General features: G+C 42.9%; 1 protein-coding gene across 1 annotated transcript in view; it reads left to right on the forward strand.

Annotated features, from left to right (window-relative positions):
• Positions 1–27,844, forward strand: part of LOC127635637 (netrin receptor UNC5D-like) — a 246,688-nt gene that overhangs the window by 146,177 nt on the left and 72,667 nt on the right. Inside the window, exon 2 of the mRNA XM_052115805.1 lies at positions 7,978–8,193. Coding sequence (XP_051971765.1) covers positions 7,978–8,193 — 216 coding nt within the window. The remainder of the gene's footprint in view (positions 1–7,977; positions 8,194–27,844) is intronic.

The raw sequence follows: 27,844 nt of genomic DNA on the forward strand, positions 1-27,844 counted from the left end.
CCATCATTGAACCAGCAAACACATACTGTATGTTTGCCCTTGACTAGTCACTACTAGTAATGTAATTGCTTGCATATGTGCTGACAATGTTAGAATGTTCAAATGTAAAGGTGCTCTTGAAAATTCACCCTTTGGCCCATAATGTATAAGGGTATTTTCAGCTGCTCTACTGTTCTAATAAATTGATGGTATCAGTTTTATACAGATCAATATACGTTTGCATTTAGATGACAGAGTAAAAGGCCAAGAGCATAAACATACTGATAAAAGTCAGCTTTAGCCTTCACCTTGTGTACCATTAGATTAATTATAGTCATGATTTGTTTATATAGTCACTATTTACAATAAACTACAAATACAAAATTATAATAACTTTTAGAACAAATTAGAGTATTAGAATAAAGCTATTGGCTTCAGAAAGTTCATAAAAAAATGTTTGATTGATTATTTAGTTTTGTACTCTGTACTGTATTTGATTCATGTTTAATTCATGGCAGAGCAGTTCAGGTAGAATAAAGTTCAGACTCTTCACCGCAACAGATGGCAGGTGGATCTAAGGACATTTCAGGTTAATCCTTATATTCATCACTGGGTAAGCAACAATTGTTGGGATAGATAGCTGAAAAGAATGCTTGCGTTCATCCCCCAGCTAAACCAGCATAAACTTGCCTGTATCAGTATGCATGGAAATTGGTTACAAATGGTGGTCTAAGCTGGACCTTTCAGCAGGGAGGGAAGATCAGAATATACAGCATGACACTGCTGTGAAAAAAAGTGTATTGTTGCCTTTCTGCACTATAACAAATTAACTTAGAAATAATTTAATTGAGAAAAATACCATGTGTTAAACAGGGCAGTCAATCACAGTATGATTGGGAACAATCAAATACAGTGGTACCAATGTATCTAGTAAATATTGTTTTTACAGATTGGCATATCCACAAGGAAGAATAATGAACTCTGTTCAAAGTATGTGGCACCCTTCTTCTCCATTCACCATCTGTAGCTGAGTGAAATTATGCCATTGCGAAACAATTTTCATCTTGTCATCCACGCATCTGCAACACTGCACAGCACAATTGCGTCCCTCTTTCTTTGTCTTACTTGGGGAGTACAATACACCAGATAGTCATGGTTTGCACAAACAAAGTGACTTGATAGCATGTGATTGAAGCTACAGTGCAATTCCAAACAAGCTTTTGGAAGTAGTATATGCATACTCTATAGAAAGTAAAGAAAGAAAACATATTTGAGCTGTGATAAAAAATTGTTTGCTGTTTTCAACCCCATACTGAACTGGGAAAACAGTCAGCTGAGAATTGATTTTTACAACAAAGATGGTCACCCAAGTTCTCATCAACCTCTCCATGAGAAAGCTATTCACAGGTGACAGGTGATCAAACATTGAGAAAGATGCAGTGAAGAAGGTGCTGAGATTGGATGTTAATTATACATTAAAGGTATCTTAAACACAGATGAAGTTTTTTTTTAAATGTTTGCATCTGTCTATCTATACATTCTGTGCAGTAAAGACATTATATTTCCCACTGTGAGACCAACAAACATCTGCAGAGGTAGAGTAATGTTTCATTTTGAATTATTTAGAGTGAGAGCCTTGTGAGGGTCTAAAACCATGTCTAATATTTTGCATCTAAGATTTCCTGCTTTTGCCACTTTCCTGTGGGACAATCTGTGAAATTCTCCTGAAATCCTTAGTGTCACTGGGCTTTTCACTTGTTGGTTCTGCAAATAGCCTAGAAAGCACTTCACCGTGAAACAGGTATAACACAACTGGGAGTATGTAAATCAGAACAATGCCTGTGAATATGTAACTCAGAAAAGTGCATTTGTCATACTATACGAAGAAAAAGAGCAATCAACTATTAAACAATTTTCAGTGAGAGGTTAAAATGCTATTGGCGTGTTTTGTTTTATACATACTGAACATGTCCACTGTTTGGAAATTGTGTCAAATGTTGTCAAGGAAATCGTGCAAGATCAGTGAAAAGGGACTCTGGGGTCTGAGGGTGTTTTAGGCCCTGGATAAGTTTTGACATGCCTTGACATTTGTGTTTTTTTCTGTATTCAGCACAAACTGGGTTACAATAATATGTGAGCAACATGTGTGTACAGGTTTATATTTTTTTAGAAAATAATGTTTATGCATGGTTTATGAAAAAACAAACAATTTAAGTCATTGAAATAAGGCCATTTAACACATACTAATCATTTGTCCACAAGACTTTTGAGAACTGGATCTTGTAGCCTAGAGTTTTTGCTACAAAATGATTGAAAACCATCCTGATCACTCATTCATAAAAAACTATTTAATCATTTAACTTTTGTAAAAGTGTTAGTGTTAGAAAGGTCATATGCAAGGATTCGTGAATTATCATGAATATTGATAATTGAAGTAATTCACACCTGAGGAGACAAAGACCCCTCCCTAGGGCCTATCACTGAGGAATGTGACAGAGAGAGAATGAATCTAAGGAGACTTAATGATCAAAACCAAGTTAAGTTAAATGAAGTCATCTGACTATATATTTTCTTTACATAAAGACTTTTCTTTATTTTAGACCTACACTACCGTTTAAAAGAAGTCTCTTCTGCTCACCAAGCCTGCATTTATTTGATACAAAATACAGTAAAAACATTGATATTGTTAACTACAATTGAAAAGAACAGTTTTCTATTTAAATATATTGTAAAATGCAATTTGTGATCAAAGCTGAATTTTCAACATCATTACTGCAGTCTTCAGTGTCACATGATCCTTCAGAAATCATTATAATATGATGGTTTTCTAATATGGGCATATTTACATCGCATTTGACACATTTACAAACAAATATTTGCAAGCACAAGCACTTTGCTATTACAATGCAAAACTCCAAAGCAAAAAATAAATAACATTTAATTACCAAATCCTTGCATAGCTTTGTGATTTGTATTTGTGCAATTTTTCATATTTACAGTTTTAATTTAAAATAGTTAAAATAATTAATAATGTATGATTGTACCTTTAAATATGTATGTATTTACACATTTATTACACTTACTACATCGTTTCATTTTGCTGAATGTTTTTATATGCACGTGTTCGATTTACACAAGTTTACATTGATATGTACTGCATAGCAAGCGCTAATTTGGTACGGTCTCTTGAAGGGAAGTGTATACGGTTGAGTGAGTGCAGTGCACATTAACTGGAGAGAAAGTAAACGGTTGTTTTCCCCTCATCCGTGTAATGCATGATTATGTTTCTTTTTATCTTTTTGAACATTATCTAACTGTATATAACATTAAAGATATTAAAAGAGACATTAAATGAAAATGGGGTGCCTGGGTTTCGTCTTTTGATATAAAATACACGGAATGAAGCAAAAGGAAACTTTTACTTGTATAATGTGTATGACTTTCTTGTACAAATACATATTGTACACGTTCTCAAATTCAAATCTACAAGCTCTTGAGTTTTGCAACACTTTTACCATACTGAAGTCCAACAGGCACGTAAGAGTGATTAAATCGCTATGTAGAGGGCTGTGCTATCTGATATATCACTTTAAATCAGTGTGTAAAGGATTGAGATCCTCATCATGTGGGCCTTTGGGACTACCTACCAGGTATTATAATTCCAGCATGGTCATAAACTACTAAGTGCCCCTGTTGTCTAGAGGCTTTAACTGATATTTTCTAAAACATGATTGGGGCTTGGAGTGGTACTTAAATATAATAATGGTTTTAAATTTCTTTTAAAACTTGGTTCTGTCATATCTGTATGTGTTTGTTGTGTTCCAGTGGTTCAAAGTTTAACAGCACTGGCAGCTTTTAGTATATTAAAACATAATTTGATTGTGTAGAGGAACAGATGAAATGTACTAGGTTTAGATCTATTAATACTCTTTGATTAGTAATTAAAAGAGAATATTAAATAGAATGTATTTTCACGAGTGAGTGCGTGTGTGCAATAAATCTCAAAGTAACATGACAGCAAATGTGGAAGGTGGTGTAGCATGCAAGACTATTAGATTTCAGTGGGCAGAGTTGAATTTGCTGGCAGTGTAATGGTTTTCATGGGCTTATATGCAGTGTTTATCATTTTACAACTAGTATACCATGGGCTGCCAGTTTCATTCCAGCATGAATCCCAGAGATAGTAGGTTCAATTGACTGCTTTAGAATGGCATAGATGTAAAATAACTCTAAATGTTCTTCCTTAAGAAAGCGGCTAATGAATAACATCTCTCCATCCTCCTTTCTTTCTTTCTTTCTTTCTTTCTTTCTTTCTTTCTTTCTTTCTTTCTTTCTTTCTTTCTTTCTTTCTTTCTTTCTTTCCCTTCAACTCCCCAGTCTGTCTGCTGTTCTAATTCGTCTCTCCTTTTAAGAGAATTATAGCACAGAAGAAAAATAAAAACAAATACTTGGCCCAAAGAAGATCATTCTAATTTTCTTCTGCACTATGATGCCTTTTAGCTCATCAGTCAAACACATAGCAATCATTTGCTCCCTCTTGCGTTGCTAATTAATTTATTATTTTAATCAAAAAAGCACACAGGGAAACCTGACTTGCTTTCAAAGTGGAAAATGGCTTGAATTGTTTCAGTGGAATCGTCTCTTTGCACTCTGTTAAAAATCAATTGGAAGTTCAGAACAGTAGAAGACAATCACAATATTTTCCAACTTTAAGCTGAATGAAATGCAGACCAATTTTAGATGAAATCGTGACAACATTAATCGTCTAGGTTACGTATGTAACCTCCGTCTCCCGATGGAGGGAACGAGACGTTGTGTCAGAGAAGCGACACTAGGGGTCTCTCTTGAGCGCCGATATTCACCTCTGAACTATGAAAAAAGGCCAATGAGAGTTGGCAACCAGTATTTGCATGTCCCACCCCCGGACATACGGGTATTTAAGCGGCACAAATACAGGAGTTCATTCAGGATATTTCTGAGGAGCCGGAAATGGTCCGGCTACAACAGTGGCTCGGCTCAGCGACGTGGCAGGGGAGACACAACGTCTTGTTTCCTCCATCGGGGAATGGAGGTTACATACATAACCTAGACGTTCCCCTTCTGTCGCTCTCTCCACGTTGTGTCAGAGAAGCGACACTAGGAGTCCACTTATAAAGTGCCATGCGCTGAGCCGTGTACGTGAACCGCTGATGCAGGAGCGAGCAGGTATACCTACGTGCAAAACGACCAACTGCATCAGGCTGCACGTACCCTTCCCCAATGCCCCATTTAAGCCATCAGACTCCTTATCGTTACCCTGGAGGGGGGAACAAGGTGATGGCTGCCAACATGGGAACGGGCCAGCCTGGCTGGGCCTCTTTTCTCTCTATGTTTCTCGCATAGAGCAACTACGGCCGGGGGTCTTAGCCCTTATTCAGGGCGGAGAAGACCCTGCGGAGGCCACGCCTACCCGGGAGGGGAGGCAAATTTTAGTGGCAAACACATCAGAGGCCTGCTTAGGGCCTAAGTGTAAAAGTTGGTGCGGTGGTAGATCCAGCCTCATAGAGGGGGGAAGCATACAACATGGCGACCGAGGCAGCCGCTCGAGAGGGGACAGTACCGTGGCATTACACACAGGGGGAGTCCGTACAGGAGGCCTTACATGTGGAGCACCTATACCAGTACAGGGTAGCTTGCGCTACCCGCAGTGGCTTGGGTCGGCGATTTCCTCCGCTGAACTGCGACCCACGAGGGCTAGGGAGGAATCAACCAGCGTCCCAAACATGGGATCTCCTGGGAACGAAGGCGCACTGTTTTCCCTTGGTTAGGGGGGAAAGGGCGCTAGGCGCAAGCGGTTGACCCGGTCAGATCGTCAGCGTGCTACCGAGTTCTACGGGCTCGGACCTGAGAAAACACGGGACGATACTGACTCAACTCGGAGATTATAGAATCTCGCAAAAGTTTTAGGTGTTGCCCAGCCCGCTGCTCTACAGATGTCTGCTAGGGCAGTGCCCCAGCCAGTGCCCATGAGGACGCAACACTCCTGGTGGAGTGAGCTCGGACCCGCAATGGGGGGGCACGGCCTGGGTGTGATAAGCCAGGGAAATGGCGTCGACAACCCAGTGGGCGAGTCTCTGCTTGGAGACAGCGTTCCCTTTCTGCTGTCCCCCAAAGCAGACGAAGAGCTGCTCAGAGCGTCTAGTGCTCTGTGTGCGGTCCAGATAAATACGTAAAGCACGTACTGGACACAGCAGTGAAAGCGCTGGGTCTGCCTCCTCCCGAGGCAGCGCTTGCAGGTTGAGAAAGCGAGTCTTGTCGGTTTCACGCATCTCAACCAAATTCAGCCATTGCTGACGTTCCTGGATAACCAGTGTGGCCATCGCCTGCCCGAGCGCCTGCGCTGTGACCTTCGTTGTTCTTAGGGCGAGGTCGGTCGCTGAGCGCAGTTCCTGCAGCGTGTCGGGATCAGGGCCACCCCCGTGCATGTTTCGGAGTGCCTTGGAGAGCCATGGCATGCAGGGCGTGGACCTGCAGGAGAGCCATGGCATGCAGGGCGGAAGCGGCGCTTCCGCTAGCGCTGTAGGCCTTTGCGGGGAGCGAGGATGTTGCTCTACAGGACCGGGAAGGGAGTACAGGGCGACCCCGCCAGGTGGTAGTGCTTCCGGGGCATAGATGGAGCGCAACAGCTCTATCCACCTGGGGGATCGCCGTGTATCCGTGGCGAGTTTCGCCGTCGAGGGTGGCGAGGGCGGATGAGCAGGTGGCGGTGCGACGAGTGGAGAGGGGTGCTCTCCACGAAGACGTCAGCTCATCATGCACCTCCGGGAAGAATGGAACCGGGGGTGAGGCTGTGAGCGGTGCCCAGCACCCAGGAACCAGTCGTCTAGCCGTGATGGCTGTGGGGAGGATGGAGGTTTCCAGTCCAAGCCCACACAGTTGGCTGCCCGGGAAAGCATATCGGACATCTGCGCATTGGCCTCTTCCTGGGCGTGCAAGCCCGAAGGCGGCAGCCCAGAGGAGTCCTCGGCGTCAGATCCCACGCCCTCCGATGTTGCGGCGAACTCGTGTGCTTCCATCGCAAGAGGGTAGGCAGACTGGCTGTGAGGCAAGTCGCCGTCACCTCGAGCGGGGACGGGAGTCAACGAGCGTGTCGGGGCGCGGGTGGTCCGAGGGGGCGTACCCGGCGGAGCTGCACCCGCTGCCATCCCCGAATCGCCAGCCGCATCATCCTCAATCCCGTGGGAAGAAGGAGCGACGCGGGGGGCGGCTGGAGTGGCTTGCTTACGGTTGTAAGCAAGCCGCGACCGCAACGTTGTCATGGTCATGTTCTCGCAATGAGAACATGAACCATCCACAAACACAGCCTCGGTGTGATCGCTGCCCAGACACACGAGACAACGCCTGTGGCCGTCGGAAGCGGAGAGTACTCTACCGCATCCAGGAACAACACAGGGGCGGAAGGGCATCTTGAAAAAGACGCGTCCTTAAAAGGACGTTCAACGCCGCTGTGTTTTGCTCTTTTAGAGGAAATTACTCTTTCAGCTGTTGTGCACCGTAAGATCCAACAGCATGCAGCAGAGGATAGCAGGAACTCGGTGTGTATACGCAGCAGTTGCAGACACGACCATTGGCTCCGAAGAAATTTTCGGAATGAACTCCCGTATTTGCGCCGCTTAAATACCTGTATGTCTGGGGGCGGGACATGCAAATACTGGTTGCCAACTCTCTCATTGGCCTTTTTTCATAGTTCAGAGGTGAATATCGGCGCTCAAGAGAGACCCCTAGTGTCGCTTCTCTGACACAACGTGGAGAGAGCGACAGAAGGGGAAGCATTGTTTGAACAAGGAACACCTACAAATGATGTTATATTATATAATATATGTTATCGTTTCTGGAATGTACATTGTGATGCCAAATATTTTTCCAAAAAATATGAAAAATAGAGTTAAAACAATTTTAGTTAATAAGAGAATGTGTTTTTAGTTACTTGCGTGCATTAATTGACTACTGATTTCACAGGACCTGTTGGTGATGGCCTTGCGGATTCCCTGTCATCAGTTGGTGGGACATTACCTTACTTTCTGCAAGAGCCAGAGGATGCTTACATAATCAAAAATAACCCTATCAAGTTGCGTTGCCGTGCGACTCCTGCCCTGCAGATCTTCTATAAGTGCAATGGAGAATGGGTCCATCAGAACCAACATACCTCACAAGAGTACATGGACCAAAACACTGGTAAGTATGCACATGATCAGACTGCTCTTACTTTCCACCACACCATATATTCCATTTGTATATACAAACAAATCTGTTGGTTTATATATTTATCAATGTAGGTACAGTATGTACATCTGTGATCTGTAATGTATCTGTACCCTCATTGCTCCCTATGTTTCCTGCTCTTTTTTTTTTGCTTTGTATATATTATCAAATTACTATCTATATATGAATACTTTCAAAAAACATTTTCATAGACAAGAATAAATACTGTATGATAAAAGGAGTGAGTTTCGTCGGGTTTACTTTGTTAACTTCATTCCATTTGAATACCGTTAAGGTTAAAAAGGCACTATATAAGTGAAGACCATTTACCAATAAGCCTATGATTTCAAATTTAGACATTGAAATGTTCATTGTGATATTGTAATAATTAGTTAAAGATCACAACTTTTGTTGGGGTGCTTTTGTATCTCTTAATAATCATATTGTCAGGTCAGGTGTTATTGCAATTTTGTAAAGTTAATATCATGTTTCCTTAGCAACTTCCTGGCTACAATAATGTACAGTGCAATTTAGAGACCCAGTTCCAGGGACTGACAAAGGTACACACTCAGAGTATTTTAGCTTTTGTATTAAAGCTGGTTGATGTGTAATATTTTCAATGTTTAAATTATTTCTCATATCACAACTTAATATGCAGCAACAATTTAAACTTTGTGTGACCCCTCGTCCTTCTGCGCAGACATTGTGTTTTGTTATTGCTATACGCCATGCATAATTTAATTTAATTTAAACCGACTGATCTCAGTTCTGAACACTCTGGGCTGTCAGTAAAGGGTAACAAATTTTATGTGCCAAATCACGTGACAAAACAATGTAGCGCCGATCTCAGCGGAGTTTGTCTTCAGAAGAAAAGCCAACAAAACAACATTTGGAAAGAAAACAAATGTTTTCCATTAAAACCAGTTGAGTCTAAAGATTAGAGCGACTAGTTTTTACGATATGCCTTTTAAAAAAACAATGACCACTATACTGGACAATAGTGCTAGTTCCCCATCTGTTGCTCACTTCAACGTTGTTTCGAGTGAAGCGACACTATGGGACATTCTTGAAGGCCTCGGTTACCTCTGAACTTGAGAAAAGGCCAATGAGAATTTGGCAGACAGAATGTGCATGTCCCTGCCCTGCACATACGGGTATTAAGGGAGGGAATCATGCCTCTGTTCATTCAGATTTGTTCTTCGGAGCCGAGCTGTTATGCGATCAGTGAGCTGAGATCACTTACTGTTCCACTCACCTCTGCAGAGCATATGCTGTTGGATCTATGGGGAATATCAGCTGCTTTCTCCTTCTCTGCACGGCAGTGCAGCTTTGCCCCTGGGCGCTTCAACAGCGCTGCTAAAAGATAATATAATGTAAAAGAGTTTATTTTCTCTAAAAGAGCAATACACAGCTGGTGTTGAACGTCCTTTTCAGCAAGCGTCTTTATAAAAATGCCCTTCCACCCCTATGTAGTTCCTGGATGCTGTCGATATCTCTCCACTCCTGACGGTCACAGACGCTGCCTCGTGTATCTGGGCAGCGATCATACTGAGGCGGCGTTTGTGGATGGTTTGTGTTCTCACTACGAGAATCTAACCATGGCAAAGTTGCGGACGCCAGGCCATTCCCGACGCTCCTTCTTCCCACTTGATTGAGGATGACCCAGCTGGCAATGGAGTCGATGGTTGGGGATGGCAGCAGGCTTGGTTTTGCCGGGTAGATCCCCACGAACCACCCGCCCCCCGGCACCCTCGTTGACATCCGTCCTAGCTTGAGGTGAGAGCAGCTCGCCTCAGGGCCAGTCTGTCTACTCCCTCAAGCCGGCTGATGGATGATGAGCTGGATGATGAGTTCACCGCTGCATCTTAGAGTGTTCCGGCATCTGATGTGGAAGACTCGACTGGACTGCCGCCTTCGTGTTGGTGCGCCGAGTCTGAGGCTAAAACCCAGACTGCCGACATGCTTGCCCAGAACGCATTCAGCATGGGATTGGACTGGAACACTCCATCCTCCCCACAGCCTTCATGGCTAGACAGTCACGTTAAGGCCTGTTAGTTTCTTCCTGGATGTGCATGATGAGCTGACAAGGTCATGGAGGGCACCTTTCACTGCCTGCAACCGACTTCCTCGCTCATCCGCTATCACTACCCTCGACAGCGGGGTGGCCCATGGGTACCCGGAGGTCCTCCAGGTGGACAGAGAGGTTAAAATCCACCTGTGTCCCGAGAACGCCATCACCTGGCGGGATCTCCAGGTGCTCCCCTCCAAGGCCTATAGATGTTGTCACTGATCGCCAAAGCCTACAGCACAACTGGACAGGCTGCCTCCGCCCTGCATGCCATGGCCCTCCTGCAAGTTCACCAGGCCAAGGCATTCAAAGATCAGCACTTGGGTATTCCTGACCCCGACGTGTTGCAGGAACTGTGCTCTGTGACTGACCTCACCCTCCGGGCCACGAAGGTCACAGCGCGGATACATGGGCAGGCGATGGTCCAGGAACGTCATCTATGGCTGAACATGGTCGAGATGCGGGAGGTAGACAAAGTTCGCTTTCTCAACACTCCTGTCTTCCAGCTCGGTCTATTCGGTAACACCGTTGAAGACTTCGCACAGCAGTTCTCGATGGTGAAGAAACAGACGGAGGCCATTTCCCACATCATGCTTCGCCACCGTTCAAGTTCCATCCTTGAAGACCCAGAATGCTCCCAAGTGTTCCTGAGACGGATGACCCTTCAGCAGTCCCGGCACCCCGAACGCAGACCTCTCGCCTCCAGACCCACACTGCTGCCCCCCGGCTGGCCGGTTCTGAAGAGTCTAGAGGACGCCTACATGGAACTTCCTCCTCAGTCACTAACCGGCCCTCTGCCGGGTGTGCGGAGCGAGGTAAGTGCTTCGAGTCTTCTCTCAGCACCAAAGCCTCGGGATGCGCTTTTGCCTCCCGATGCCACACTACCTGCTCCACCCTGCTGCAAAGCCTCACCAGGTACGTCAAAAACGATCAGCCCCTTAGTGCCCCTCACACGGAGCTTGGATGTGTGGCTCTCACTTTCCAACCCGTGGCACTGGCTGGCCAGGACCATCCGACTTGGCTATGCGATTCAGTTTGCCAGACCCCAGCCCCCTTTTGGCGTCGTCCGCTTTACCTCAGTGCACGGCGAAGACGCCAACACCCTACATTCAGAGATTGCGACCCTCAAAGATGCGATAGATCCTGTCCCTCCAGCCGAGATGAAGAAGGGTTTCTACAGCCCTTACTTCACCGCACCCAAGAAAGGCGGTGGCTTAAAACTGATCTTGGACTTGCACGTTTTCAACCAGACCGTGCACAAACTCCCATTCAAAATGCTAATGCAAAGAAACATTCTAACTTGTATTTGGCATCAAGATTGATTCGCAGTGGTAGACCTGAAGGACACATACTTCCAAGTCTCTATCTTACCTCAACACCAACCCTTCCTACGGTTCACATTCGACAGCCAGGCGTATCAGTAAGAGGTCCTCCTTCGGCATGTCCCTGTCCCCACGTGTCTTCACGAAGGTTGCAGAGGAAGCCCTTGCCCTGCTAAAGGAAGTGGGCATCCGCATACTCAACTACCTCGACGACTGGGTCATCTTAGCCCACTCTCGAAAGTCACTGTGCCCCCACAGTGTCCTGGTGCTCAGACACCTCAGCCGTCTAGGGCTTCAGGTCAACTGATGAGCTGGATGATGAGTTCACCGCTGCATCGGAGAGCGTTCCGGCATCCGATGTGTAAGACTCGACTGGACTGCCGCCTTCGTGTTGGCGTGCCGAGTCTGAGGCTAAAACCCAGACAGCCGACATGCTTGCCCAGAATGCAAATTATTTTCTGGTCTATATATGGGAAAATTCAGGCAGTTTCAGTTGGACGTACTCTTGGAGTCTGTAACAAGGTTAAAATGAGCAAGGAGGAGACGGGAACCGGCTGAACAGTCAAAATAATGTTTTATGAAAACTTAAAAAGACTCAAACGTAAACACACATGGTAGCTGCGTGTGGCTTTCTCTCTCTCCCGAACTGCTGCTCGGCCTTATCCCTCTGCTCCGCTGATTAGCCCGATTGGGGGCTGGCCCAATCCCTCCTCCTTGTCACAGAGTCATATAAATTAATTGCAAAGAAAATGAGGATTTGCTATATTCAAGTACTACTTTACATTACGCATCTCTTTTTAATAGAGCTTCTTATTGTGAATAAATTAATATATTGCTCAGTTTCTTTACCATCAGAACAAGAACAGGAAAATAAACATGTGAGTATATAATCTCCAAAATAGACATCAGAAGATTGGTCTGGTAAATCTCAGTTTTGGCAGTTACAAGTGATTAAATGCTTGGATAATTTTCTGAAAAGCATGAATCCATGGATCCGTCCTGTCTTGTGTCAAACAGTAAAGATTGGAGGTGGTGTAATGGTGTATTTTATAGGTAATGTTTTCAAGACATTATAGAACTTACCTGGTGAACTGCCGTACTTTTAACACAGATTTTCTGCTTGCTGATCTTCACTTTAAGACAAACATGGTCAAGACTTGACCATGGCAACATGTTTTGTTTTTTATTTGCCTGCATTTCTACACCCTTGAGCATTTACATTTCATGTATTCTTGCACACAGATTCATCATGCTGTTGGCCTCAAAGGGCATATCATTATTACAGAACTGTGAATCAGGTCCAGTGGTCATAAATGGCAAGCACCAACCATCGCATTTCATTTATAATATAGTGTGCGTTATGCTAAATGACTTTTCATCATGTGCTCATTCCACTCTATGGATGCTAGGTCCAAATTTTTAAATGATAGGAGGAACACAGATTGCACAGATAACATGTTCCTGAAAACCTTATGTGTGGCTTTGTGTCAAATTATGAATATTTACAGCATATAGATATGCATACTTTGTAAATATTCTTTTTCTTTCATTACAGGGACATCCTTCTAAAATGTTCCATCAACTATTATTTTAAACTCAAATCGTTTCGTCATTGTACAAATACTTGAAATTTGCAGTTGCTACTTTATTTTGGAATGTTTTGTGTGTTTAGTTTATTGCTTGTTTAGTTATTATTTATCTGCTATTCAACAATAGATAATTTTTAACCAAAATAAACACAGTGGTTGCCATTTTCTAGATAAAGTATTTTTGTACAGGTTACTCTTTTGACAGTCACCCTTCAGTGCTACCCTTTTTTTACTCTGTCCAGCTGCAATATGGAAAGAGGTAATTTTCTCTCCTGAGAATATACTTCCCCCATTATCAGGTTCACTGCCTACAGTGTTGCCAAGGCAATGAAATGTATCAGTCTGGACCCAAGTGGATTTGCAATTAGAAGAGCTACAGAAAGACTTTGTTCGGCCAATCACATTGCCAGCTTTACATCAGCACTAAACTCATAACCAGTGATAACGACATCCTTTATAGTGCCCCACCATAACGAATTACAAAAATGGGGATTGGATTATAGAGAGGCTAATCAGAGCCACAGATCTACAAAGAATTGGATTTTATTGATTAGAGCATAGGCCTTCAATGTCATCACAAGCAGAAGATAAGATCTGCTATTTACCAGCCAAGCACATAAGCAGATTAGAAGCAACATATTGCCTTTGAGTTTAGTCCATGCATAGATGGAGGGGTACTATTCCAAAAGTGGTAGACTGTGACCAATTGCGCCGGTGACAATGACAGAAATATACTGATATTTTCAAAATTTTGATTGTTATTGTGGCAACAATTTGTAATTAAGGCAGTATAGTTTGGCTGTGCTTGGACATTTTTGTTTATTTTTGTTCACGCATATAATACAATGCAAATTTTATATGAATTTTTTTTGTTTGTTTGTTCTAGTCATGTATTTATCTTTTAAAGAAAATGTCCTATACATTTTGTTAACATTTTTCATTTTCATTTAGTCCATTTGACTCAATTTTAGTCCATTTGACTACATTTGCACATCATGTTAGTTGAAAAAACATTTTAGATTAGATAATGTGCAATATGACAAAAAATGTGTCAAACTGCAACAGACCAAAGTTTAAAGATATATTCAATCATTTAATATAAGTTTATTAACTTAAACTTGTTTCAACTAATTAAAAAATGATGATTATATACATGTGTCCTTGTTCTTAATACCAGCTGAATGTTCTTATTCCTTTACATGCCTATACTTACAATGTAATAACATTTCTGATACAAAAAAGTTAACATTTTCATACGCTTTATTGTATTTGCATATTGTTCAAACTGTGATTAGGCCTACTGCTATTCCTATGCTTAGGCGAGACCGTGTGATTAGGGATACTTGAAAATTGCCATAATTATTCTATGATTGCAAATAAATCCATACATGGAAGAAATTTGTATGCATAATGTTATTTTTTGCACATTAGTGACATAACCAGTGACTGAAACACATTTAATATACCAGCTAATTATATGCACTCTAACATTTTTGCAACAGCAAATCAGTTATCATCATGTACCAAATGTTTTAATTAATCAAACCCTTAAAGTGATGTATCCAGTTTATGATAGTAGTTGCTGTGCATCCCTGGTGCTTCAATAATATGCTTGGATGAATCGTTGCGCAGCTGGAGTTGAAAAGTACCTTTTTTTTGCGGATCATTAAATGACTGGTAAAACAGCAAGATGCATTTCCTTTCATCATGAGCATTTTATACTGCCTTGTGAAACAATATCCACATCCAAAGATCCATATTTTTGTTTCTTTTTAAGGTTGATGAGTCCATAATATCCATTATTCTTCAGTATTAAATCACAAAGAGATCTTGAACATTGAAAGGGGTTTAGCGAACACCATCCTGGTGAACTACCTCAAGTTTTATTTTTGGCTCTGCTGTATCAGTCCATTAGGAGAGTTTTGAGCATAACCATCATATGAAAAATCAGTCTCCGCTAAGTCTTTTATCATGGTATTGCTGGAGGAGGAAGTGTGAAGGCTCTTGCAGAAAGCTGCATTGCTCACTGTGCCTCTGTTATTGTCCTTAACTGATAAATGATAAGCTGGAACTTCTATGCAGCAGTGCACAAATAAGCCCCACAGACTCATTGACTACTCCATTTAGGATTATAACTTGTGGATTGTGGCAACATCTCTGACGATTGTACTGGTGTCGGTAGAAAGATAATCTATTGAGTGTGACCAGAGACCAGACAAAGCTTTTGCTTCCTTTCTATAGATTCGAAAATATTAAAATGAGACCGATCCAGACAGGTAGACACTATAAGGGCCGCAGAGCCTACTAAGGCTTAATAATGAGTTCTTTGTGTCCCCGTCATACACAAAGTGAAGGCCTTTGAGTCCTGGAGACCAGGCAGCAGAACTGAAGCAGTGTCAAACAATAACAAAATCTGTGGCAATTTGTTGTCACACTGGTGACACACGTGCTCTTCCACGAAGTTTCAGAATCTAATGGCTGCTAAAACTAGGAATTAATTAAATATGGTGCTAGTATTTATGTTTAAAACAGTGGGAGTTATTAACTAGGAACTGAAAAACTCTTTGGGTTGCTTGAGACTACAAAGAGAGCAATTTTGCTTTGATATTTGAAGCGTTTGGTTTTGCTCAGTCATAATCATTCTTATTTTTTATTTTATTTTCTGCACCACATGAATATCTTTATGCAACTGCTGAACAAACAGAGTCACCACCACTGATCTATATAGATCACCACTGATAAAAAAATAAATAAAACTGTGTGCCAATATCACAAATAATTTGGGCACAGTCACACGAGTGACAGTCAAAACTCATTAACTTCTTGCAATGTGTACAGCCTCGTAAATTATAATCTGGTTTTCTCTTGTGTTGTTGCACTGCTCATTGCAGTTGTAGATCTGCAATTGGCTGTTTTTTATTCCTTATCATTCAAGTCAACAGAGCAAGCATGCAAGTTTGCTACACTCTAACACAATGTGAAATTAAGGCCAGTATTGCCGCTCCCTATAAACAGATTATGCAGGTTTTGTAGGGCACCAACTCCCTAGGGGGGCACCATCTTACCCTAGGAGGGCACCAGAAAGTCCACCGGCTGCCCTTACTCGCACGTTATACGTTATTCAAGGACCCGAAAGCAGTTGCGGAACACAGATGATCGCTTTGCGCTCATATCATGCAGACCCCCCCACCTGGAACTCTGCGTAGGGCATCGATTTGGCCAGCAGCGGCCCTGATTAAGGCCAATTGTGTAAATATGAATTACCGTCTGACATGCAAATCTTAATAACCTTTCATGAGTGTCCAGTCATGCAGCTTTATTCATATTTTCAATGCCTTCACCATAGTAGGATTTGTGAATTTGCCAGTGTATTAGCACCCACTTAACAACATTTTCCTTTCAGCCATCATTAGTTCTAATTTATATTAGTTAGACCTACTTGTATTGTAAATTAGATCCAATAATAATATCCAATTAAAAACGTGGAGCAGTTTGTGTGCATCAAAGAAGATATATTGGTAACACTTTTATGAATTGTATTCATTAATTTTAAATTTGCAACTTTCATTAATAACATTAACAAACATTATAACATTACTGTATATAACGTTTAACAGAGCATTAGTTCACAAAATACATTCTAAATGTTATTCCATGAAGGTTTTATTAATACATTTATTTTCATATATATACTTTTACATATTTTAATTTTAATGAACTAATGATATGTTAAGTTTTATGTAATGCTAATGACTGATGAGAATTATTAGTGTTACTATACTGTATAAATAGGACTGTCATTTTAACATTAATTTAGTGCAATTAATTATACAAAATGACACAATCAAAAATATTAAGGCAATTAATTATGTCCCCTGACCTGTAAATCAACTCATAATAAGGAATTTTCTTTCCATCAGAGCAATTTTAGCTTGAAATATCACATTCATGTTCATGGGAGAATTAAAACAATTATAAAATTAAGAAACAAGGCAGATGGAATACAAAAATGTGTTTTGTGTAAAATTCTATCTTGGAATGATTGACAAACTCTATTGCTTAGTGGATTGCTATGGACTGTAGGTCGGTGTTAGGCAAATATTCAGTGAAATGAAACAGAAAACAATATATTGCCTTCTAAAGCCACTTTTTAGAATGTCAATTCAAGGCTGTCATCTGACACAAAAATAATTTAATTATCTTCATTTGCTTGGTTTTCACAACAATTTTTGATATGTGATTAATTGTATTAATTAATCAGCATATCATGTAAATAATTTGTATTTTTTTTTTTTTATAAATTGGCAGCTCTACAGAAAACACTGAAATTGAAAAAGGTTTAAATGAATGACAGTGTCTAAAATCCTCTGTCACTTTTTAATGATACCTAATGTTTCTGAATTCTTTAATCATTCTTATTTCAGTTTTCAATGCTGGCTTTTGCATATGTATGTTTGTATATGTATGTTGCTTTTCACATTATGTTAAGTTTTTAAAAATTATTCTTTTTCAGAGTGCCCCTAACTTAGTGTCAAAAGTGCTTCTAAACAAAATTGTAAGCTTTTACTCTTGTTATATTTATGGGCAATTCCTCTCTTCTCTGTCTCAGATTGATTAAATAGCTTTATAGTGACTGCACAGCAAAGCTCCAGGGCATTTTAGCTCATGTGGCTCATTCCAACTCTCAGTGTCATTCAATAGGGAGCCAGCTGACCACCACAGGCCTGGTTATGACATGTGTCAGAGCTGACATGTGAAGTGGTGTTGACATCTGTTTGCGACAGCCTTTCCAAAAAGACTTCTCTTTAAGAAAGTGCCTTTGTGTTTGCTGACTGCAAAGCAAGGGCAGTGAAAGAGGACGAGTACAGGGCATCACCTTTCATTTTGCTTAACGCGGATGCAATTTTTTGTTGATGTTCCTCTAGTCTGAGCCTTTAATAGCATTATCACAGGCAATTGCACACTCGAAAAATACTTGTCTGTTGCAAAGCAGTGACTGGCTGTTTTTAACAGTGAGGGTATTATGAGAAATAATTTATTTAAATACTGCCATCAAGCCTGCTGAACTTCGAAGTTTCACACTGTTGTTGCCAATTTAACTCAAAATAGTATACATTAAAGGTGCTGAATGATGTAAACTCACAAGATGATAACTCTAGTCAAATCTTACAGAAAATAAATCCCATATAATTAGATGGAAAATAAATTAATTATGGCTGACTGTGATTGAAACATTTCTACAATGGCATTGGTGAATGAAAAGGTTTCCTTTTGCGTGAAGCTTGATCTACGCAGCTAGGTGTCAGCAAACATAAACATAAATATTACTGAGTGCACATTTAAAGGGGACATATTACAGAGCATAATAATTCAATGTATAAAGCAGAAGTGGTTGACCGAAATATTTCAAATTTTAATTTGTCGATATTCGAAGTATCGTCATCTTCTGATATATTTTCCCATTATGTCTGTCTATCGGCCACCCTGCTCTGCAGAAACCACCATCATTAAAACCCTATATTTGTTGATTATTATAATGCAGATATAGTGTTAACAATGCAGACAATGTGAAGCTCCCTCCCCAATCTATCCATTTATAGCTAATTAAACCCATAACGTATTCATGGAAATCAGGTTGCTGTGACTGTTTTTGTGAAAGAAATCTTGACTAACATTATAAGTGTACTTCAGGAAAAAATAATGGTACGGAAGTGTAGGATGTTTGATCCCTTTAACCAGTCGCTACAAAAGTTGGTCAACAGCCATTGAGAGTACAGTGTACAGAGTACAAAGATTAACAACAGAGTACAGAAAATGCTAAATTCAAACCTCTATTGTAATTGATGTGCTGTTGTAGAAACATCCTTGTATTTACAGTAGATGTTGTGCTAAATATGTCTTTCAGTTCCTTTGTAAATATTAATTCTTGAAGTTCTCCCTTTATTGTTCTAATAGCACTTTGGGCCACGGATGATATGATAATTATTTATTTGGAGTTATGCTGGAGGGAGATGCCATGCAGAGCGGGTGGGGAGTATATGAGTGTGTGATGGAGGATGACATTAATGTGCTATTAAAGCTTCTGCCCCCTGAGTAAAGTGTCACATTCTCCACCATGGGCACACATGCACACAATGAGATGAGTAATTTTGAGGTCACGCCAATGTAGTGTAGGATAGTTGATAAGTAACCTTCCCATAGGGGCAGAACATAGACTTTGGAATCCCACCACACACATATCTATATGTGGGTAGTAATGTAAGTGCTTGAATCCAAAGCAATGGCAATCCCCTTGAAGTGACCAAGGGTTAAATGCCCTGCTCAAGGACACAATGGATCTTAGCTTGCATTTCATGGAATCAAACAAGTAACCTTCCAGTTAGCAGCCTTGAACTGTAACCACTGTGCCACACCACTTCCTCTTGTATCTGCTATTAACCCTCTTGTTATGTTAAGGTAATTCTTTTACATATATAAGAGTTTAAAAAGTTAATACATTTTAGTCTTGTATTTAGTCAAAATGCCTTTGGACTCTCCACAAAAATTAATTAATAAATAATTCAAAAAGTATTACATTTTTATGATACTTTTGGGTGTTTACAAGGGCATTGCTAGGGAGTTGTTAAGTGGTGGCCAAAGCATTAATAGATGTAAGATGGTTGCTCTTTGGCCAAAGTCACCAGAGACTATGATTTCCCAATCCCTAGATATGTTTGGGGAGCTTTTCAATTTAGGCTATGGTATTTTTCAGTATTGCTTTTGTTTTTTTTACTTTTATATTCTAAATTAAAATGTTTTTGAATAAAAAACACGGTTCTGTATTTGTTTCAAACCAATACAAGTTGTAAGTATACCTATAATCTTTGTGTAAGTAATGATTATCATCTTTTTTTTCTCTCAACATGAAGGGTTATTGTATCTACTGTAAAACGTCTAGGTTACTGTTGTAACCTCCGTTCCCCGATGGAGGGAATGAGACATTGTTTCAAATGACGTGACACCAAGGGTCTTTCTTGAAGGCCTTGGTAACCTCTGAACTTGAAAAAAGGCCAATGAGAAATTGGCAGACAGAATTTGCATGTCAATTGAATCGTGCATTTGTCCATTCAGGTTTTGCACTGAGGAGCCGGGAATAAGGTTTGGCCGTTCAATTGGCACGGTACAGCATTGTGGCCGGGGGGACACAATGTCTCGTTCCCTCCATCAGGGAACGGAGGTTACAACAGTAACCTAGACATTCGCTGTCTGTTTCTCCCTCGACATTGTGTCAAATGAAGAGACACTAAGGGTCCATCACGCCATGCACTGAACAGTGTACGAGAACTGCTGATGCAGATGCGGGCAGGCAGTTGTGTGCCAAAGCAGCAGGCTGCATTAGACTTCCCGTACCCTTCCCAAACGACCCATAAAAATGTCATAAAATTTGTTGGTCGCATAGAGTTAAATCGCCTGGGGCCATTTAACGCTATAACATGCATCGGGTAAGGTGTTCTTTTCCAACTACCATTCTTTCAGGGGGAAAAGACCCCGTGGAGACAATATCCTGCCCAGGCTGGGGGAGGTTAAATGTGGCGAATCTGTCACATGGGATTTCAGGCCACATGTGGAAGTGGCGCGGTGGTAGATTCTACATAGCGAGGGAGGAGTTTCTACAAACACAGCGACTGGGGGACAGAGGGGACTGCCCAAGGGATACGCGGGTCCGATGGCATGGGGACCGTACCACCGAAAATACAGCCAGGGGGATTCATCCAAGAAGGCCAACCCTGTGGAGCACATATTCCTGTACAGAGTAGTTAGTACCCATAGTGGTCTGGTCGGGAATTTCTCCTCTGAATTCGTGGAACAGAAGGCTAGGGAGGAAAGACATCCAGGGAGCGTGAGTTTAGTGGACTCTCCTGGGAGAAAGAGCACACGTGATCACCTCAGTGGAGGGGAAGGGCGCTATGTGCATGCGGAACACCCGGTCAGTCGTTCTGTATTCCCAAGTTCTACATGCTCGGACCTCTTTTCCCAGTTTACCTGAAGCCCTAGATGACTGAGGTGCCTGAGTATCTGGTCCCTGTGGGCACACAGTAACTCTCGAGAGTGGGCTAGGATGAGTGTCGATGAGGTAGTTGAGTATGCGGATGCCCACTTCCCTTAGCGGGGCAAGGGCTGCCTCTGCGACCTTCATAAAGATGCGAGGGGACAGGGACAGGTCGATGTGGAGGACCTTATACTAATATGCCTGGCCGTCGAACACGAACCATAGGAAGGGTCGAATACGAGGCAAGAAAGAGACGTGGAAGTACGTGTCCTTCAGGTCTACCGCTGCAAACTAATACTGATGCTTGACGCAAGTTAGAATGTTTTTATGCGTGAGCATCTTGAACGGGAGTTTGTGCAAGGCCGGTTGAATACTCGCAAGTCTAGGATTAGTCGCAAGCCACATCCTTTTTTGGGTATGATGAAGTAAGGGCTGTAGAAACCCTGCTTCATCTCGGCTGGTGGGACAGGCTCTATCACGTCTTTGAGTAAAAGAGACGCGATCTCCGAACATAGGGTGTTGGCGTCTTCGCTGTGCACCGAGGTAAAGCGGATACCGAAGAAAGGGGGCTGGGGCCTGGCGAACTGAATCGCGTAGCCGAGTTGGATAGACCTGGCTAACCAACACGACGGGCTGGGAGGTGAAAGCCACGTGTCTAAGCTCCGTGCGAGGGGCACTAAGGGGATGATCGTTTTTTATGTACCTGTCAGGTAGTGTTGCGTCGGGACGCAAAAGCGCGTCCCGAGGCTTTGGTGTTAAGGAAAGACTCAAAGCACGTTCCACCCTCCGCACACCCGGCAGGGGGCGTGTTAGTGACTGAGGTGGAGGTCCGACGAAAACTGCTGGGCGAAGTTGTTGATGGTGTTGCCAAATAGGCCGAGCTGGGAGACTTTGGGGTTGAGAAAGAGGGCTTTGTCGACCTCCCGCATCTTCACCAAAATGAAAATTCTAGGCCGAAACCAAAAATTCTAGATGCCCTGGACAAAAATTATTTTTAATCAGACTTTGTTTGGAATAATTGAAGAAATTCAACATGTTTTTATTAGGGATACATAAAACCACATTTTCTATAACTACACATTTCATTATAAAATAGAGTAGACAGAAAAGAATTACATAAAACATTTACCTATTAAGAACATATTTTTTGTTAACTATACTGGATAACGCAGAAGCAAAATTAACAATTAATTCCAGTGAAAATCTTCAGTGAACGTGAAGCCAGTTCTATTGGCACATATTTTCCCCCACAACGCATGTGGACTTGGAATGTTGAATGGATTCTTTAGTGGATCTCTTTTGTCTTTTGGCCTTTTTTTTCTTTTGGATGAAAATGTTCTGCAGCCGAAATTTCAGTTCAACCCTAGTACAAGCAACTTCACTGGCTGGACCTCAAAAGGCTGTCACTCTCCATCAGGCGCAGACTGGCCATTGGGAGAACTGGGACTTTTCCCGGTGGGCCGGCCGTGAAATGGGGCCGCATGAACCGCCATTATGCAGAATGCGCCACAAAACGGCACCGTGATATTGTCACAATAGTATGCCACAGATCTAAACAGTCTAAACTAGCATTAGACGCTTAAACTCTTGTTTGTGTAACACACCTCTTGTCTTGCTGTCTATGGCAGTGTTGCACGTTGCAGATAAAGCTTAAAGGAGACTCAATGTCTATTGCAAGTTTAAGTTAAGTAGCCTTAATGATGAAAGAATTGTATATTTATTTTTATTTTTTTGTAAATCATGACAAACTCAGCTCATAGGATAATATTGTTCTCTCAAGGTCATTGCCATGAGGCAAGTATGATGTTGAAGTTAATATTGTAGAAATTACAACTGACAACAGTGCTACCGCTGTACAGAGTTATTAGTATCAGTTTTGTCTCTCTGGAATCACCTGCCATTTAATGGATGTTCCTGCAGGAAATGTGACTTTCTAACAAGAGAGAAAATACTCTCCTATTAACATTTTACTAATAATTTCATCTATCAAGCTGGATTATGTGCAGTCATTAGTCATTATTTTCTCGCCTGCTGCTGAATTTCACCGCCCGCACTATGCTGTCGATGGAACGTCTCAGTTGAGGAATGATGAATAATGATTTGGTCTCTCAGAGTGTCCATGAAACACAGGCACCAGTCTTGCTTTGTTTACCCCTGACTAACAGTACCATGTAGAGTCAGCTCAGAATGAAGGCAATCTGCTTTCATGATCAATAAACTTGTGGGACAGGGAGGATACACCATGCTGCTCTGGTCTGCCTTTTTCTCTGCGGTGTCATTCATTTTTGGGAGAAAACCAATTCAAGAAGGCACTTGATTAAATGAGTTGTTAGTGTTTTGCCTCTCCACTCTCCCATGACTCCTTTCTTCTGTGGCTCGGAGCTGCTCATTTTATTAAGGGAAAAATCACATCCAATTCTGCTAAATGTGGTGGCAACTGCATTCATTCTGTGCCATCATCTCAGCAAGATTTTTCTTTAAAAATTTGTGATCATTATTTTGCAAACCACATAATACCTGAAGGTGAACATGCAAACCAAGTACAGAATAATTAGGGATGTGCAAAAGTACATATTTTCAAAATCAAAAAGTGTGTGGCTTGTATATATGACTAGTCAACTAGTTGGAAACCTTGCTTATGGCTGGTTTCATGTCCACCAGACGCATTTAAGGGGTGTTAACGCATGATGCATTGTTGTGTTCAGTAATAAAAATGAAAAATTGACAGATAAAATAAAAAATTAACATGGTGTGAGATGTTGAAAAAAAACAGCAAGAGCCATAGACATACTTTGAGATCACTGATTAAACAATATTTGAAGTCCCACTATAATTGTCTTGTGGATTTGTTACAAAAGCATTGCTTTGATTACTGTGGCGGTGGTGCTTTAACAAGGATACATTTATAAACCCAACTTCTCAGTGAGGGTTTTCATGTGCTGACAGTCCAGTAGTTACTGTTAGACAAAAAAGCACAGCACACTGTCAGCATTCTAAACCCCTCTCTGAAGTCATTCCCTTCAAAGCATCTCCAGTAAAAATATTAAGCTAAGTAAAAAATTAAATAATGAACTTGAAAACAGCAGAACATTTTTACATTAAAGCTTGTCAAAAGATTGTATGGCATATATACATATACAGTACTTGTATCAAAGATTTATAACAATAAAAATCTATATAATTAACTATATATTTGTGGCAGGGCGGAGGGCGTGGCCGGGTCGTGATTATACACACCCGGTCCTTTATCAGGCTAATCAAGCCTCCGAGAGGGATAAAGGCCGACTGCGGAGGATTGTGCGGGAGAGAGAGATAGTTTACGGACATGTCCATCATGTGTGTGTTTGTCTTTTAAGTTTCTCATTAAAATATTATTTATATTGAAAAGCCGGTTCTCGCCTCCTCCTTTCAATTGAACTACATTACAATATATATATATATATATATATATATATATATATATATATATATATATATATATATATATATATATATATTTATTTAAAAATAATTAAAACTAATTATGATGGCCCATTTCTTTCAAGTAATTTGAGACAGAGTATAAAGTAAATGTATTTATGATTATTTAAATGTTTGTTTTAATGTTCCATGATTAATTGTGATTAATAACAGAAATATGTTTGATTCATTTCTTTAAAAAAATGATCGAGTCACAGCCCTAATATACAGTATATATATATATATATATATATATATATATATATATATATATATATATATATATATGTGGCAGCTGGGCGTGGTCAAGCGCCCGTCCGAGAGAGAAGCGGTAAGGGCGCTCACACCTGGGCCAAATTATGTCTAACACCTGTCTCTAATTGCAGTAGAGTGAGGAGAGCGGTTAAAATGCCAGCAGCCACAGAGGAGGAGAGAGTGACCGACAAGCAGACCCAGTGTTTTGCCATTTATACGTAGTGTCTGTAAAGTAGTGTGAAAAGAAAATAATTAAAAGTTTACCGTATCCTGGAGACCTGTTTCCTGTTGTCCTTGCAGAGAGAGAGTTTTACACTGGTGCCGAAACCCGGGATCTTTGATTATTAGGAACACCTGTCTTCCAAGGATGGAACAGAATCGCCCCGTAGAGTCCTCCCAGCTGGCGGAAGTCCTCCAGTCCCTCGCTACACTCCATCAGAGCCACCAACAATCCCTGCTTGAGCTCCGGCAAGACCAGGATCGTCGCTTCTTTGAAATCATGCGGGCTCAAGCAGAGGACCGGCACGCCATCCGGAGCCTCCTCAGCCAGGAGGCCGCTCCAGCCGCAGCCGCGACCCCGGACACCCGCGCCACATTGCCCCCACCCGCGTTACAGAAGATGGGGCCGGCGGACGACCCAGAGGCGTTCATAGACCTCTTCGAGAGAACGGCGGAAATTTGGGGGTGGCCCCAAGACCAGTGGGCAGCCCGTTTAGTCCCTCTCCTGTCCGGGGAAGCACAGCTCGCGGCACAACAACTGCCGGCAACAAGCCTCCTGGCCTACCACGACCTGAGAAAAGCCATCCTGCAACGGGTTGGTCGGAGCCCGGAGGAAAGTCGCCAGCTCTTCCGGGCCCTGAAGCTCGAAAAGTCCGACCGCCCGTTTGCGTTCGCTCAGCGGCTCCGTGATGCCTGTCGGAGGTGGCTGCTCTCGAGGGACCGCGGCGTCGAGGAACTAATCGACCAGGTGGTACTGGAGCAGTTTGTTCAACGTCTGCCCCGGAAGACGGCCGAGTGGGTCCAGTGCCACCGCCCGGCGTCGCTGGAGGAAGCCGTCCAACTCGCGGAGGACCACATGGCGGCGATTCCTAGGGCGGATGAGCCCTCTCTGTCTGTCTCCCCTTCCCCTGTGTCTTCCCCTGTTTTTTTTCCCTCCCCTCTTCCCTCTCACTCTGCTCTCTCCCCAGGGTCCGTTCCTGCCCCCCGCAGGCGCGGAGCGTTTGCGCGCCCAGCTCCCCGGCCTTGGGAACACCCGCCAAGCCCTTCCCCATCCTTCAGCCGCTCTCCTCCTCAGGTGGGGGCACCCGCCAGCTCGGGTGCGGCCGCAGCGCCTGGGCCGGTCTGCTGGAGGTGCGGAGACCCGGACCACTTCCGGGATCAGTGTCCGCTGATGGAAATAGGGGCAGTGGTACGGGTCTCCGATGTTCCACAGACTGCCCCCGATCGGGCTGGAGCGTACGGATTCGGTAAGAATCCAGGGGGGTACATACCAAGCTTTGTTGGATACCGGCTGTAACCAGACCACCATCCACCAACGCTTGGTTCAACCCGGGGCTTTGGGCTCAGCTAAACTGGTGAGGGTAAGGTGTGTGCACGGGGATATTCACAAATATCCCGTGGTGACTCTGGCGATCAAATTCAGGGGAGAAAAACATAGTATAGAGGCAGCGGTTAGTCCCCGCCTCACCCATCCGCTAATTTTGGGTACGGATTGGCCGAATTTTAGAAAATTATTGGAGGGAGTTTGTGCGGATGGGTCCTGCGTGAAAGTGAAGGGGTGTGTGATGTGCGATGCTTTGGCGGGGGAGGCGGAGCCGGGGCCGTCCTCTGCTGCTCCGAGTGACGTGGGAAGGGGCGAGGTGGACGCCCCTCCTCTCCGGGAATTCCCGGAGGGGGACTTTCCCTTGGAGCAGTCGCGGGATGATACCCTTAAGCACGCCTTTGACCAAGTGAGAGTAATCGATGGTCAACAACTCCGGCCGGGTGTCGCCGTTTCATATCCGTATTTTTCGCTGATCAATGATCGCTTATACAGGGTGACGCAGGACGCCCAAACAAAGGAGGAAGTAACACAATTATTGATTCCACGGAGCCGTCGGGAAATGGTTTTCCAGGCGGCTCACTATAATCCTATGGCCGGTCACCTAGGGGAACGGAAAACACTTCTCCGTCTAATAGCCCGTTTCTATTGGCCGGGCATTGGCGGTGACGTCCGCAGGTGGTGTGCGGCGTGCCGTGAATGTCAGCTGGTAAACCCACCGGCCACCCCGAAAGCGCCATTGCGCCCTCTACCATTAATCGAGGTCCCCTTCGAAAGAATTGGGATGGACCTCGTCGGGCCATTAGAACGGTCAGCACGCGGACATCGCTTCGTGTTAGTCCTAGTGGATTACGCGACGCGGTATCCGGAAGCAGTGCCTCTGAGCAACATCTCCGCACGCAGTGTTGCAGGGGCACTCTTCAAGATAATCTCCCGGGTGGGGATTCCGAAAGAAATCCTCACCGATCAAGGCACAACTTTTATGTCACGAACACTTCGCGAACTTTACGAGCTCTTGGGCATCAAATCGATTCGCACTAGCGTTTACCATCCTCAGACAGATGGCCTAGTGGAACGCTTTAATAAAACGCTCAAGAACATGATTCGTAAATTCGTACACGATGATGCTAGAAATTGGGATAAGTGGCTAGACCCCCTGTTGTTTGCGGTACGAGAGGTCCCGCAAGCCTCCACCGGGTTCTCCCCGTTTGAGCTGCTGTACGGGCGACGCCCCCGCGGTGTCCTTGACGTCATCCGCGAAGCATGGGAGGAGGGACCTTCTAACAGTAAAAATGAAATTCAATTCGTTCTTGATCTTAGAGCAAAACTCCACACACTGGGGCGACTAACACAGGAGAATTT

This window comes from Xyrauchen texanus, chromosome 4, assembly GCF_025860055.1.
Source record: "Xyrauchen texanus isolate HMW12.3.18 chromosome 4, RBS_HiC_50CHRs, whole genome shotgun sequence".
NCBI classification, from domain to species: Eukaryota; Metazoa; Chordata; class Actinopteri; order Cypriniformes; family Catostomidae; genus Xyrauchen; species Xyrauchen texanus.